General features: G+C 48.8%; 1 protein-coding gene across 1 annotated transcript in view; it reads left to right on the forward strand.

The window, feature by feature from the left end:
• The window catches only part of ca16b (carbonic anhydrase XVI b), a 70,827-nt gene that overhangs the window by 47,928 nt on the left and 8,739 nt on the right, over positions 1 to 14,160 (forward strand). The window contains exons 6-14 of the mRNA XM_062468692.1: positions 1,155 to 1,221; positions 3,383 to 3,540; positions 4,580 to 4,772; positions 6,354 to 6,538; positions 7,828 to 7,936; positions 8,062 to 8,111; positions 8,281 to 9,004; positions 9,633 to 9,771; positions 12,900 to 12,991. Of these exons, the coding sequence (XP_062324676.1) occupies positions 1,155 to 1,221; positions 3,383 to 3,540; positions 4,580 to 4,772; positions 6,354 to 6,538; positions 7,828 to 7,936; positions 8,062 to 8,111; positions 8,281 to 9,004; positions 9,633 to 9,771; positions 12,900 to 12,991 (1,717 nt within the window). The remainder of the gene's footprint in view (positions 1 to 1,154; positions 1,222 to 3,382; positions 3,541 to 4,579; positions 4,773 to 6,353; positions 6,539 to 7,827; positions 7,937 to 8,061; positions 8,112 to 8,280; positions 9,005 to 9,632; positions 9,772 to 12,899; positions 12,992 to 14,160) is intronic.

Here is a 14,160-nt window from a genome sequence, read left to right on the forward strand (position 1 = left end):
AAAGACTCACACAGCCATCTGGTCTCCTTGGGAAAACAGCTGAAGTACAACACCTTAATGGCCCTTAGCTGGCTTCACACACGTGCATCGAAGGAAAAGTGACTTATTTTCTACTGCTGTTTTTCAAGGCTCTTCTGTAATACCAGGAGACAGTTATCATTTATATTGCTCTCAAAACTATTTTGAAGAAGAAGGAAAACTCCTCGAGAACCATACTTAAGCAGAAGGGTGAAGAGTTACACTTTTCTCAGTCTGCACCTGTAGACCTCCGCAGAGACTAGCTGCAGAAGACTGAGTGATCGCTGAATGGATGGAAGGTCCAGGTTCACTTTGCCTCCATCTGTTATACTGTCTCTTTCTATTATATCCCCTTCATCTATAACTTAGAGGCCCTTTGTTGTAGTATTGAGAGCCAAGCTGAGTGGAGAGGGTCATTTCTCAGGCAAAGGCATTCAGGAATGAGGACACAGGTGCTGCTTATGTAGGTCTGCATGGAGACAGTGAAGGACCATGGGAGTGTGAGGACCTAAATGCCTCCGCTGGGTCTTGACAGCTCTATCGCTTATAGCAATTAGCACCACCATGCGCAACCCGCTGAATTGCATTTTACCAGAGCGAGGTTTTTTAAACGGGCGCACGCACACTTACACACTCAGAGATTTACCATCTCTAATCAATGGGCAGGAGCTCTGTTTGGACTCCCCAAGGGTCCATGAATGGCCTCTAAGGTGTTCACACTATCCACATTCAGCACTTACCTCCAGAAGATTATTCTCTTCTGACTGACCTTAATTAGTGTGTTGGGCTTAGGAGGACTGGTCCCTGTGTCCCTGCTCGGTTCTGTCCCATAATGTAAATAGGACATGGGGAATATTTGGGTGGTTGGATCAACTGATGGCCTTCATGTTCCACAACATCAGATTGGACTTAGTTACAGGAAGGGAAGTGTGAAGTGAATGTCCCAGAAGAGACACAGCTGAAACAAGAGACAGGGGAGTTTGGCAGAAAACTAGCTATTCATTTACAACAGCTCCTGAAAGCCAAAGTGGTTAACCCGTAAACTCATGAGAAGAGGCCATGTAATGGTCAAATCTCAGTATGTGAGTCCTCTGTATTGGCCCCTCATGGTCCCTGTTTCTGGTTGCTGGCTACAGGTGGGGCGGAGAGACAATCCAGCTGTGGACCCCATCATCCAGGGACTGAAGCGGGTCGTACACCATGGTGAGGAAAGGATTGTCAATGTCACACTTATTTTCCCCCTCTCTTACACTCTTTTCTTCTCATCACTCCCACCCTGTGTTTGTACATTGGTTGTGTTTGTGTGTGTGTGTGTGTGTGTGTGTGTGTGTGTGTGTTGTACCTGAAGCCTAAAGGTGTTGCACTCAGGGCAACTGGTCTCACGGTTCCTAATGGTTTTAGGATTCTAGATTGCTGTCTGCAGTAGTCTCCTCTGAATGAAGCACAGTTGATGCAGAAACTGTTGTACTTGATAGTACGAAGCACAGCTATGCTCTGCTGGACAGAACGGAAATGAAGACATCACTGATATGATGATGTTGTCTTATGTTGTTTTGGCTCTGTTCCAGTGAGCCTGATGTTCATTTGAGGTGACAGTTCAGATTGTCCCTCTTAGCCTTTGGAAAACAGAGACACCCATGTGCGATTGGTCATCTGGACTGCTTTTTGAAGATACTTAAACTTGGCCTCCATTTTAAATCCCAAATTAGAGTCGGAACACAAGCTGTGAGCAGAGTCACACATCAAAAGGAACCTAGCTCAGCGAGATACCAGCTCTCCTTTCGTCGTCTCCCTCAGTGTCGCACCAGCAGAAGAGACAGAACCATTAATTGCATCTGAGCCTCAATTAGTCAGCGCTCCGTCTAATGCACACACACACGCAGTCTTTCTCAGTCTCTCTCTCTCTTGCTCAGCCACGTTTACAAACAAACACACAGCATGAGCCGCACACGTACGCCTGCATCATTAATCTTTAATGCTATGGGGAATTAGCTTCACAGATGCATGTAGTTTGAAATCACAGTTAACGTGCGCGTGTCATTACATGACTTACTGTGTGCCGTGTCTCCACTAGATCATGGTGCTTTAGCATGCACTGCACTGCACACACGTAAGACCAGCGTAACAACTCACACCAGCTCAGTCTCTTTGTGTGGTTCGACGCACAGACAGAAGAAGACGTTTTAATGGACGAGGATGGACTAAAAGCATATGGCCATAAACAGAGCTCTCTTTACTCATGCTGATTAATTTCACCCACTCAACCTATATGCTTCATTGGCTCTCTCTAACATTTATTACTCCGCTCAGTCTCAACGGCTGGTAAGCTGGTGGCGGCGGTGGGCTAGACGTAGGGATAGCTGGGAGGTGGTTGTGTGAGATAGGCCGCTCACGTCGCCAGCCTTCCTGTGTAGCCGTGTTCCCTGGCGGCGGCCATGTCAGACTTGGGGTCCCCGCCGGCTGGTTCTGGGCGGGGGCGGCTGTTTAAAATGAGGATCTTCCGCTTCGGTCTGTAATGCACCTATCTCCTGCCTTGGAGCGCTGCTTGGGCTTTTCCGCTAGCTCGTTAGCTCGTTAGCTGTGGCCATCCATCTGTCAGCTCGCCAGCAGGTCTGGAGCGATAGTGCACGTAGGCTCTCTGAGGCCGGACATGCCCCTGTGAATACTAAAACCGACACGGCAGGGCTCACCACTGGGTGCGGCCTTCCTCACACATCATTAATATGACCCCCCCCCCCACTTACACAGACACACACGCACTTTGTTCTACTGCAGTGGTGGTCACAAAGGACTGTACTGTCACCCATATCTGCAGGGGTATGGAACTGGTAGAACTGTGCCATGTCTGCTTCCTTGGACTCACTTAGTTTATTTACTTGTCGTTCAGCCTATCTCAGCTTGGTCCAACTGTCACCTCAGGTTTTGACAGCTGCCTGATACACTGAAGAGGGGAGAGAGCCTTCTAGAAGCTTAGGCCTCCTGCACCTCAGGCTACAGCAGCACCAGCCACTGTATCAGTTCACAGGCTCGAGCAGCCCAGTCATGGATTAGCTGTCAGAGCAGAACACCTTATCTGATGCTCTGTTCTCCTCTTCCTCCTGCCCTCTGCCAAGCAGTGGGATTTTCCCAAACTGATACCAGGGGAAGAGGCTTTAAGCAGGATGTTGTCAACAAGATTCCATCACTGAAAAGAGTGAATTTGGATGAATGCCCTAACCTTAAGCCCACATAGTATGGAGATATGTGAATATGTGTTTGCATGTTTGGTGTATGTGGGCAGTACTTGATCATTTCAACCGAAACTGTGAAAACAGCGACGGCTGCGTGTTCCTAGTGTTGACGCGTGCTCCTGTGTGTCCTCCAGAGAAGGAGACAGTCCTCAGCTCGTTCATCCTGAGGGACCTGCTGCCTTCCTCCCTGACCAGCTACTACCGCTACACAGGCTCTCTCACCACCCCTCCCTGCAGCAGGGTGGTGGAGTGGATCATCTTCTCCAGGCCTGTCTTCCTGTCCCATTCACAGGTCAGTACACTCCCCCACGCCCCACTCACACACACACACACAACATTCATACACACATGCAAACATGCTTTTTAGCATAACAAATAGGACAATCACTCTAGCCTCCTCTTATTCATGTTCACACCGTACAGCTCCTTCTCTTGCTACCCCTCCCCTCCTCCACTTCCTTCATCTATCCACCCCCTCCCATTCACCCCTCCACACGCCCCTCCGTATCAAGCCTTGACTGCTTCTCTGTGGAGGATGATTTAGCAGGAGGTGTAGCCAATTACTGGCTTGTGAATGATGGTGGGTGTGCAGATTGCTCGGAGACATGCATCACGCTGCTATCCATGCAGGAAGTATCTATAGGCCTCGAAATTGAATGGAGCTTTTGGTAGCTGGTACACATTAAACTGTCCTGGCGACTGCGTATTTACAGCAAATTACCTTTCCCACTACTGTCAATACACTTAGTTTGTCTCCAGCTGGTTAGTTCTTTTCCCCTTGTCGCCTGTTGAAGAGTACTCACAATACCACACCTGTCCACTTATACCCTTCCAGCACTTCCAGATCCCATAGTTGACTGGTGTGGAGGGTATTGACTAGGGTGGCCATCTTTTTGATGTTTACAGAGCTCCTTTTATGAGTATATGATTCATTTCTCCAAAGCTTCCATTGGACTCATTGATTTCCAAGGATCTTTAATGTGCAGTCATTACGGCGCTCTACAGGAGCCCAGTCAAACCGATCGATGGCTACAAATTTGCCCCATTGAAATGTTACACCCCGTGTGACAGCAAGCGGCCCTGCACAGCCTCCCCCTGCAGGTGTCCTGCGCTGCAGCCTGCAGGAGCCCAGCCTTCACAGGACAGCATTGGCAACTCTGTGCAGCTAGGTGACAATTGGCCACCTCAGGGCCCCTCAGGCTCGATTCTCCTTAAACCCATCTCACTGTGACACGTATCCTCTCGGCGTTTCACACTGACACACACAGAGACACATTCACCAACGTCAGGATCACTAATGATTTATGCAGGGTTCTCTTTCTGCTTGTCAGCTGGAGGCCTTCTACTCCATCTTCACCACAGAACAGCTGGACCACGTCAAGTCCGTGGAGTACCTGAGGAACAACTACAGACCCCTGCAGCACCTGGACAACCGAAATATCTTCAAGTCCTCTGTGCAGGATGCCTGGCAGAGGGACCTGACAGACGTCCTGGTGAATCCCCACGCCACTGAGGCCACCAGAGGTACAGATAGATACACCTCACTCACTCACTCACTCAACTTAACACTTACAGTGTATTAATGAAGCCTACCCTTCATCTGTTTGTCGTATACATGCGCGTGTCAGAGCTGTGATTCCAGCTGTAGTGCTGGAGAAGCAGAACACAGACTGCTGCTCCTTTAAACCAGGGGGCTGTTTGTTTGGAGTCTGGCAGGGAGAATTGATTGGGAACGCTTGTGATGAAGTTGGAGCGCTGTAACGGGCCAGAACAGTCACCATCATTAATATGCATGCTAAAAATAGAGCCGTACAAATTAAGTTGTGAAATTGCTTTTGTGCCATTATGTCAACAGGCGGAACAATTCTCCGACCGATGTCTTCCTTATTCTCATCCTCTGTGTCTCTCGCTGCCTTTTCTTTTCTCTTGGTCTTATTCATTAACATATCTCTATTTATCTCTGCCCCTCTCTCCCTCTACTCCCACTAATCCTCTGGCTTAGAAGGGAGGACACCCTGTCCAAACAAACCCGCATGTGTTTGTGTTTGGCCTTCTGGGTGAAGACTAGATTGTGTTCAGGTCGAGGCTAAGGTGCATGAGGACTGACGATGATGATGATTTGGGATAATGAGGATGAAGATACATTGGATGGTGAATAAATAGAGAAAAAGCTTTTAATTCCTCAATCAACGGAATCCCATGAAAACACAAATCCTGAACGGGTCCCACCACCTGTATGGACACTCACCTATTATATTGAATCTCATGAAACACACATGTATCCCAGTTGCACCTGCTAGCTTTTTTTGGTAATCCTACACATAATTTTTTCGATTCCTTTATCGTACTCTGTGTCTCGGAGCTTGTCTCTCTCTCCTCACTCATTCCTGTTCATGTGCTGTTTGCACAGCAGTGGTCTCTCGCCGGCCACAAAGCCCAGTCCAGAAACCTGGTGCAGATGTCATGTGAACCAGTTTTCTGACTTTGACTGGCATGCTAACAGATACCCTGACTGATCCCCCCCCCGGCGCCTGTGTCACGGATACAATTCTGTAGCCTGCAGTGCCCCCTTTAGGTCTTCCCACTGCACTGCAGGCACGTTGCATCTTGTCTGTCGGCTGTCTAACAACACCATGCACAGTTACCGAAATCCACTGTTTGATATTCCAGTCCCATGCTCACCGGCTTCCTTGTCCTCAGCCATAAGACTGGCAGACAGACGCCCTTCCTGCGTGCCGTGGTCTCGAGACCCGCGAGACCCAGGGGTGGTTTTCTTTATGAGCTGACGTAGTATTTCAGGCCGTTTGAAGATGTTCTGGTACAAACAACTGAGTGAGTCAAAGGCAGACAGTAATAACAGATTCAGCCTCTCCTCGGGCTGCCTGCGACCCACGCACGCAGTGTCCCTGCCGTCGCCAGCCTCACAAAGCTGCTCAGATCACAGCACAGCCAGCCAGCAGGCCTTTTATTCCCGCTAGTGTCTGTCACCACGCGTTACAACAACTGCTCCCCGGGGCATCCTCCTGCCTAGGATGCTGCTGTTGTGTCTTACTGTGTGAATCACTTCTCTGCCCCCCCCCCCCCTTCCTCTCTTGTCTCTCGCAGTGTGCAGCAGCGCTCCTGTCAACATGAAGATCAAGCCCATGAACCGGACAGCGCTGGTGGTGAGCTGGGAAAGGCCACGGACCATCTACCACCCCCCTATCCTCAGTTATATGGTCTCCTACAGCTGGACGAGGAGTGAGGAAGCGTCCGAGAAGACCTTCCACAAGACTGGAGAGCAGAGCATGGTAAGGTCACCTCCTGTTAAATCCATTCAAGATTGAGTGCACTATGAAAAAAAGACATTACAGTGGGAGATGCCTCCATTAGGTTTGATTGGTCTGGACTGTCTCCTACTGCATGTGGTGTCAGAGGATCAGAGAGAGGAATGACAGGTTGATGGGAGGTGACTAGAATGTTCTGACAGGTTCTGGATGAGAGTCTGTGTGGATCGAATGGGCTGGACACCAGCCTGTCAATCTCCCCCTGCCTGCTAATAAACGCTGGGCTTGTGGTATCCAATCACACACACTTACACACTCACACACACGCTGAGTGAAATGCCTTCCATCCGTTGAGTCTAACATGTCAGTCTGAGATTAGATGGACACTTCTTGTGACTAATTACAATACCATTGATGTCAAATCTGTCCTCTATGTTTTCCATGTAAAGACAGGTAGTTGCCACTTGGGCTAGTTAGACAGCAGACTTGCCAAGTCTAAAAATTGCGATGCAGCGCATGTCGAGCTCCCAGTCAGAGCTGGATTGATAGGTGCCCAGAGCCAGAGGCGTCGTTGGCTGAAGTTAATAAAGTAAATCAGCAGTGACAACAGGAGAGGCCTCTTCGAGAAGAACAGAGTGTTTTTTCAATGACTTCCATCTCTCTTCACCGTACTCAACTAGCACCTTTTTCTCTCTCCCTTTGCACAGTCAAAGTGTTTTACCTCATCTGTCTGACCCACTGCTTTTCCATTTCTCTTCATTTCCATTTTTCTTTTTCAATTTCCGTCTTCCGACGCCTTTATCCTGGTCATATTAGAGACCAGCAGGCTTTCTGCAATCAGAGGATCAATTGAAAACCACTCAGGACCTCCAATTCAAGCCCCTTAGACTCCAACGCACACACCACACACACCAAAACACCTCTGTAATAATAATTTGTTGTAGAACATCGTCTTGAGCATAAGGACTCTGAGTCACACAGGAAAGGTTAGGTTAGGATGGAAAGCATATGTTAGAACGGACAGGTTTAACCAGCTGATGGACTATGCTTTATGCAGACATCATACGTCTCATTTATCTCTTAATCTTTACATCAAGGTTATCCAGCTACTTTCCCAAACATTATTCATATAGACAGTTTTTTTATTAGTTATTTTCCCTCCATTCGATGTAAAACAGTAGCGATATGTATTACATAGAATGAGCACCTTATACGATATTTATTTACCGTAACAGTATAATTTTTTTATAATAATACATGTTGAAGTTTGCAGTCATGAATGTGTTTGTGTGTGTGTCTATTTAATCCTGCAGAAAGCAATGGTGACCCACGTGTCTCCAGACATCCTGTACCTGTTCAGAGTGCAAGCCGTGTGTCAGCAGGACCTGCGCAGCGACTTCAGCCAAACCCTGCTCTTCAGCGGTACTGCCTCGCAAACCTAACTCACCATGTCTTTCACTGTGCAGAAGAGATACTGGATGTGGGCGTTACATCCCCTGTGTCTTGCTTTCTGTGTAAACGTTTCCAATTTTTGTTTTATATTCTAGCAAACACCACCAGGATATTTGAAGGGTCACGAATTGTCAAACCTGGAATGGTAAGTGACCAGAAGATGGCAGCACATGTTTGTAAAATAATGAATAATGGCTGATTAAAAGTCCCCCCTACACCTCCTCCTCCCTCTCTCCCTCTCTCACTCTCTCTCTCCCTCTCTCTCTCTCTCTCTCTCTCTCTCTCTCTCCCTGTCCCTTTCTCTCTCTCTCCAGCCCACCGTGTCTCCAGCCTCGTCTGCAGACATGGCTCCCATCAGCTCCGGCTCTTCCACCTGGACCTCCTCCGGCCTCCCCTTCTCCTTTGTCTCCATGGCAACGGGCATGGGCCCCTCCTCCAGTGGTAGCCAGGCGACAGTGGCTTCTGTGGTGACCAGCACTCTCCTGGCAGGGCTGGGCTTCAGTGGGGGGGTCATCTCCTCCCTCCCTGGCTCCCTCTGGCCCACGCAAGCCCCAGCCACCAACAGCCGGGCCACCCGCCAACCCGCCCAGCCGGCTCCCTCCACCCCTGAACCAGCCGGCCCCAACGGCTCAGACACAGACACCCCCGCTGAGGAGCACGAGGTGAGTCGGCAGGACGAGGGAGAAGAGGGAGAGAAGGAGGAAGGAGAGGAAGAGGAGGGGGAGGAAGACAGGAAGAAGAAGAATAAGAATGCCTCCGATGAGGTGACGGAGACACAGCTGAATAGCACAGTGGCAAAAGAGTCGGCCATCCCTAGTCCCACGTCCACAGCCAAAGAGAAAGATGAAGGGAAAGACCCTGCGTCCCGGACGACTACAGCGCCCCCCAGTTCAGAGGAGGACCAGCTGGTCAACGTGGTGAAGAATACTCAGGAGTTCAACAATGACACAACAGAGATGCAGATTCCCCAAAGCCCCACCCGCTCTCCTAAAGGGAGCGACGAAGAGAAAAAACGCTGGCCTTTCTCTGTCCAACCTGGTGAGCCGAGATCCACACCAAATATAAGGGATTGTGTCATTTAAAGGGAAACTACAAACCCATGCCTTCCCCCTTAAACTTAAGTTTACAGTTTCACTATTAAAATGCCATAATATGCAACACTTTTTCAATTAAAAATCAAGTTGAAGGCTGGAATTGTTTTTACAGTACAGTTTGACGTAAGATTAGCTACAGCTACAGCCTCAGCTTGCTTGCGTATCAGTATAACTCAGTGCCTCGAAGGCAGAAAACGGCTGCTGCGGGGGCCATTGGATGGCACTTATATATATTTATATATGTATTAAGAAGGAACTGCCTGGCAGACAGAAAACAAGGAACCAGGATATTTGTTTTATGAACTGTTTGCTACATCACATATTTTCGTCATTGAGGATAATAGATGTATTTGAGTAAGCCTTGCTATGTGCCTCTGGGCGCCCCCAGTCAATTACCTTCCAGATCTAGCTGCGCTTCTGGAATAATGAATGCGCATTTGTGGCCAAATAGAGTAAAGGACTCTTAAGTGTGTCGGTAGTAAAGGTGTTTTTTCCCCCTTTATAAAACAAGTTTTATTTGGTGACTGATTGTGTGCTAAGTAATCCATTCTGTTGTGTCCTTCCTGCCAAAGACAGGACTGGCGTGTCCAATATGACCCGGAGCCCCCATCCTGGGATGGGCCGTGTGGAGTGGCTCGTGCCCCTGGTGGTGGTGTCTGCCCTCACCCTGCTCTGCCTCGTCATGCTGCTGGCTGTCCTGGTCTACTGGAGGTGAGGCCTGCTCGACTGTGTCAAAGATGTCCAATACTGCGTGTGTTCTCAAAAGGACCACGTTTCTTTCTAGTCTTGTTTTGAGGACGAGTGTGTCATCATGGTACACCATGTTGCTGATAGAGCATGTGTCATGCATTTTGGTTCTTGTGATTAAGAGCTCTAATTTGATCCGCAAGCCACCCTTAAGTACCAGAGTACAGTTCCACAGTCAGGCAGTTACCCCTTTATGACCCCAGACACGGCAGTCCCCCACTACACACACACAATCACTTCAAAGGCCGGACATGGCCTTCTGTCTGAAGTGGGGTGACTTATCCTTTGGCACCATGGGGATTTCAGACCCATCTGCCAGTGTGCGTGTGTGTGTGCATTTGTGCGCATAAGTGTGCATATGTGTGCATGTGTGTGCATGTGTGTGCATACGTATGTGTGCATATGTGTATGCTTGTACTATGTGCATGTGTGTGCAGCTCATGGCCATGCTACTGGCATCACAAAACTATCTGGAAGGTTGAGGTCTATCTTAGCAAGTCTCCATCTCCATTTCCCACCCCTCTCTCTGTCTCTGCTCCTGGGAGACAAGATGTTGGCGGGGGAGGGGGGGGGGGGGGTTGAGGAGATGGTGGTGGGGACCAGAGGGCCTTGTAGTGCCAAGAGCCAGGGCCCAGCTGTGTGTTCATCTGCATTGCCGACTCCAGCCCCAGCACTCAGCCTCAGTAATTACACAGGCGAGGCCAGCGGCACATGCCGGCTGTCTAATGAGCCACAACAGCACAATGGATCATTACCAGATCCCCATGCTTTATTTATGCTCAGCTCTGCCCTGAGCAGTGTCAGGGTGGGAGAGCTTTGGTGCACACTAATATGTTCTTGTAGTGCTGCTATCAAGCTGAGTATTCCCCACAGGTCCTCAGAAGTCCTAAATGTTGTTTTGTTTCGTTGTCAGATTTTGGCACCGTATTGATCTCCTCCCGCAACGAACCTATGACAGCCTCTGACTGAGATGTAATGTTTGAAAACTTCTAGTGGAAGACAGATCAAGGAAATAGAATGTGTGTGTGTGTGTGTGTGTGTGTGTGTGTGTGTGTGTGTGTGTGTGTGTGTGTGTGTGTGTGTGTGTGTGTGTGTGTGTGTGTGTGTGTGTGTGTGTGTGTGTGTGTGTGTGTGTGTGTGAGTGAGTGAGTGAGTGAGTGAGTGAGTGAGTGAGTGAGTGAGTGAGTGAGTGAGTGAGTGAGTGAGTGAGTGAGTGAGTGAGTGAGTGAGTGAGTGAGTGAGTGAGTGAGTGAGTGAGTGAGTGAGTGTGAGAAAGATGTGTGTGCTTGCAGTGGTATTTGAGTGAGAGCTGGAGGACTGTCGGGATGTGAAAGGGCCATCACGGTGGCTGTGACAGCTCCCAGACAATGGCTGTCTTCCCCGAGGGAGCGGAACGTGATGAAAGGCCAGATCAGCCCACTCGCTCTCCCCCCTCCCCCCCTCTTTCATTCTCTCCCCCTGTCTCTTCCACTCGCCCCCTCTGTCTCATCCCATCCCTCATCAGTCTAGTCCAGTTATACCACAAGATAGGCGGGCATTTAAGGAGAAGCAATTCCTCCTCCAAGCACCAGCTGATCTGAACGGATTTAGTCACAAATGTAGGTTTCCCTGTCAACAGTACAGAAGGTGACTGATAGGGATCCTCTGTACACAGTTGTATATTTCTCTCTGTAATTATTATGTGTGTTTATGAGTCTATTAAGTGTGTTAAGCCAATTATTGCATTGAGGGCAGGACTCCATCTGGAAGCCTCTGAGACAGGCATGGTTGGGCGGAGCTCACAGATGTCAAACACCTTGTGTGTGTATAGGTGGACGCTGGAAGGGCAAGCCACACTGGATCAGGGGGTGGGGCTGGCGGGTAGGTGTTGTGCTGTGAGTGGAACTGGAGTCCAGTCAGATGAGCTCATGCATCCCTCATCCCTCTTGGTTTCAATCCACCCCCTCCCCTTCCCTTCCACCCCGTCACACCACGCCTTCCTGCCCCCACTGGGAGTTATTACACGTGGGTGATGAGGGGGAAGGCTGTGACGAAGCCTGGGGACGTGCACCTCATCTGTTCCCCACCTCTCTCTCTCCCCCTCTCTCTTTCTTCTCTCTCTCTCTCTCTCTCTCTCTCTCTCTCTCTCTCTCTCTCTCTCTCTCTCTCTCTGCAATACACAGTAAATGCTGTTTAGCCACTCTCTCCTATGTTCTTTGTCTCTCTCTCACTCCTCCACTACAAGGATGACCAGCATCTGCTCTCTGCTCTGCATCAAGTACAGGTAGGGGGGGAGCCTGCTTAATTAGTGCATTGGGGATGCATGCTCATGGAAAGTTAGGTGCACCTGCAATACTGCCTGTGGGGGTTTATTTGTAGATGTAGGTCAATCCAATTTCTCAAAAGTTGCTACTGATTGTTTCTGTATAACTCCCAGTTTTCAGACACATGGTGTTGATTGTTGGCAAATCCAATATTCATATCAAAGAAAAAGGCTAAACATTTTCAAGAATACTGATTTGGTAATTGCTGCATGTTTACGACGAAGCGACTGTGGTGTGACAAACCCAGCAACGCTCTGTTTAGCTGCTACAGACTCTCAAGTCTAAATGTGTCATGGTGTTTTTTTTGGTATTGTTTACCAGTACCCTGCAGTCACCTCACACTGGGTGTCCACAGGCTGCGATGTACTCTGAGGCTGCTCCAGCGCTCCCTCGTGTGTGTGTGTGTGTGTGTATGACATCAGCATGGATGGAGCTACCCTGGGGCCCTTAACAGCAGTTTACTGCCAGTCCTGGCCAATTACACTCCCCATACACATGCTGTGGTAGACGGTCTCTAGCAGAGGACGGTGTACTAGTGCTTCAGTGTCGGTGTGTTAGCTCGGATGTCTGGCCTGCTGTTGCAGTCATGTCGGGCCCCCGCTTCAGAGATCGCTTCCTCTCAAGGTTTCTGCGTTGCCTCCTCTGACTGTGACCTGCTCCAGGAGCTTCCACAGCCTGCTGGGGTCTGTGGACCCGTTTGGGACCAAACTTTGGAAGGTAGAAGGACTATGCAAAGCAGGTGTGATGTAACGAGTTAACCGGAAGCTTCTGTCTTCTTTGTCCTTGCAGGAGGTTTTTCCAGACCGCTCATTTCTACGTGGAGGACTGTAGCTCTCCAAGAGTAGTCGCCAATGAGAACATACCTGTTATCCCCATTCCAGGTAAGCCCAACTCAACTCAAATGTATCTGACACTTGGTAACAGAATTTTGGTCAGATTTTGTTTTCTTTCGCATAAGCTTTGGATCAGTTTGGGGTTCTATTTCTCTTGGCTGGTGGCCCTCTACTGTCAGTACTAGAGCAGACTGAGCCTTGATCATCAATGTTGTTTCCAGAGATAAGTGGGGTAAACAAGCAATGTCTGCAGGCTACTAAACTAGTCTGAAAATTACTTTTCCTGTCACATAGCACCTACTGTTACGTCTCTTCTCATTTGTATACAGAGAGCCTCGTGTAGAAGTCTGTCTGTAGCTTTGAGTAGCTTATTATCCTTAGTTTGAGCCTAATCAAGTCCTCTTCTCTCTGCCACTCACACTGCATCTGCATGAGAAGCGGCCGCTCACGAGCTGCCTGCTTCAGAGCTCTGACTGGGTTTCCGCCAAGCTCAGGGCTCCAGTGTAACTGGGACGTGGCAGGAAGTCAATACCAGAGCTTTACTGAGCGCTTTCCAGCCCAGGGACTCTGACTGTGGCCCGTCTCAAGGCTGGGATACCATAGTTAAAGACCACAGCTGCTGTCAGAATTGACTCTCCATCCATTCTACTTTTATTGTCTCCTCCTCTTTCTCATTTATCCTCCTGGAGGAATGGAGGGCCTCTTGCTGCATTGAAAAGTCTGTTAATAGTTTAGAAAAGGTGAAGGAGTGGAGGTGAGTGTTCATGTTTATGAGGGGGCGTTTAGAACAGTGATTGTTATAAAGGTTTGGAAACAGAAAATACATCCCACAACAATATGTTTATGTGATGAGGGATTGAAGACAGAGGGGTGCAGCCCAAAACTCGTATTAATCTTACTGTTTGTGCATGTGCGTGCGTGTGTGTGGCTAAATGTTTTGTAGGACAGACTATTGAAACCCACTTCTTCCTGTCCTCTTTTTTTTATAAACTGATTGTTTCATGAACTGATTTTCTACTCATGGTTCTGACCCTGTATCAATGCAGCTTTGTAGGGCCTTTATTCTTTATAAAAAAACAAAGAAATTGCGGCTCAAATCAGTCAGTCTTGCCCTTTAAAAACTGAATTTATTATGCTAGTTGATTCAATTGTCAACAGAGACAAAGAGAGGGATAGGAGAAGAATGGAGAGGTGAGGAGAAGATAAGAGAGTAAGGG

The sequence above is a fragment of the Osmerus eperlanus genome, chromosome 1 (genome assembly GCF_963692335.1).
Source record: "Osmerus eperlanus chromosome 1, fOsmEpe2.1, whole genome shotgun sequence".
Taxonomy (NCBI): Eukaryota; Metazoa; Chordata; class Actinopteri; order Osmeriformes; family Osmeridae; genus Osmerus; species Osmerus eperlanus.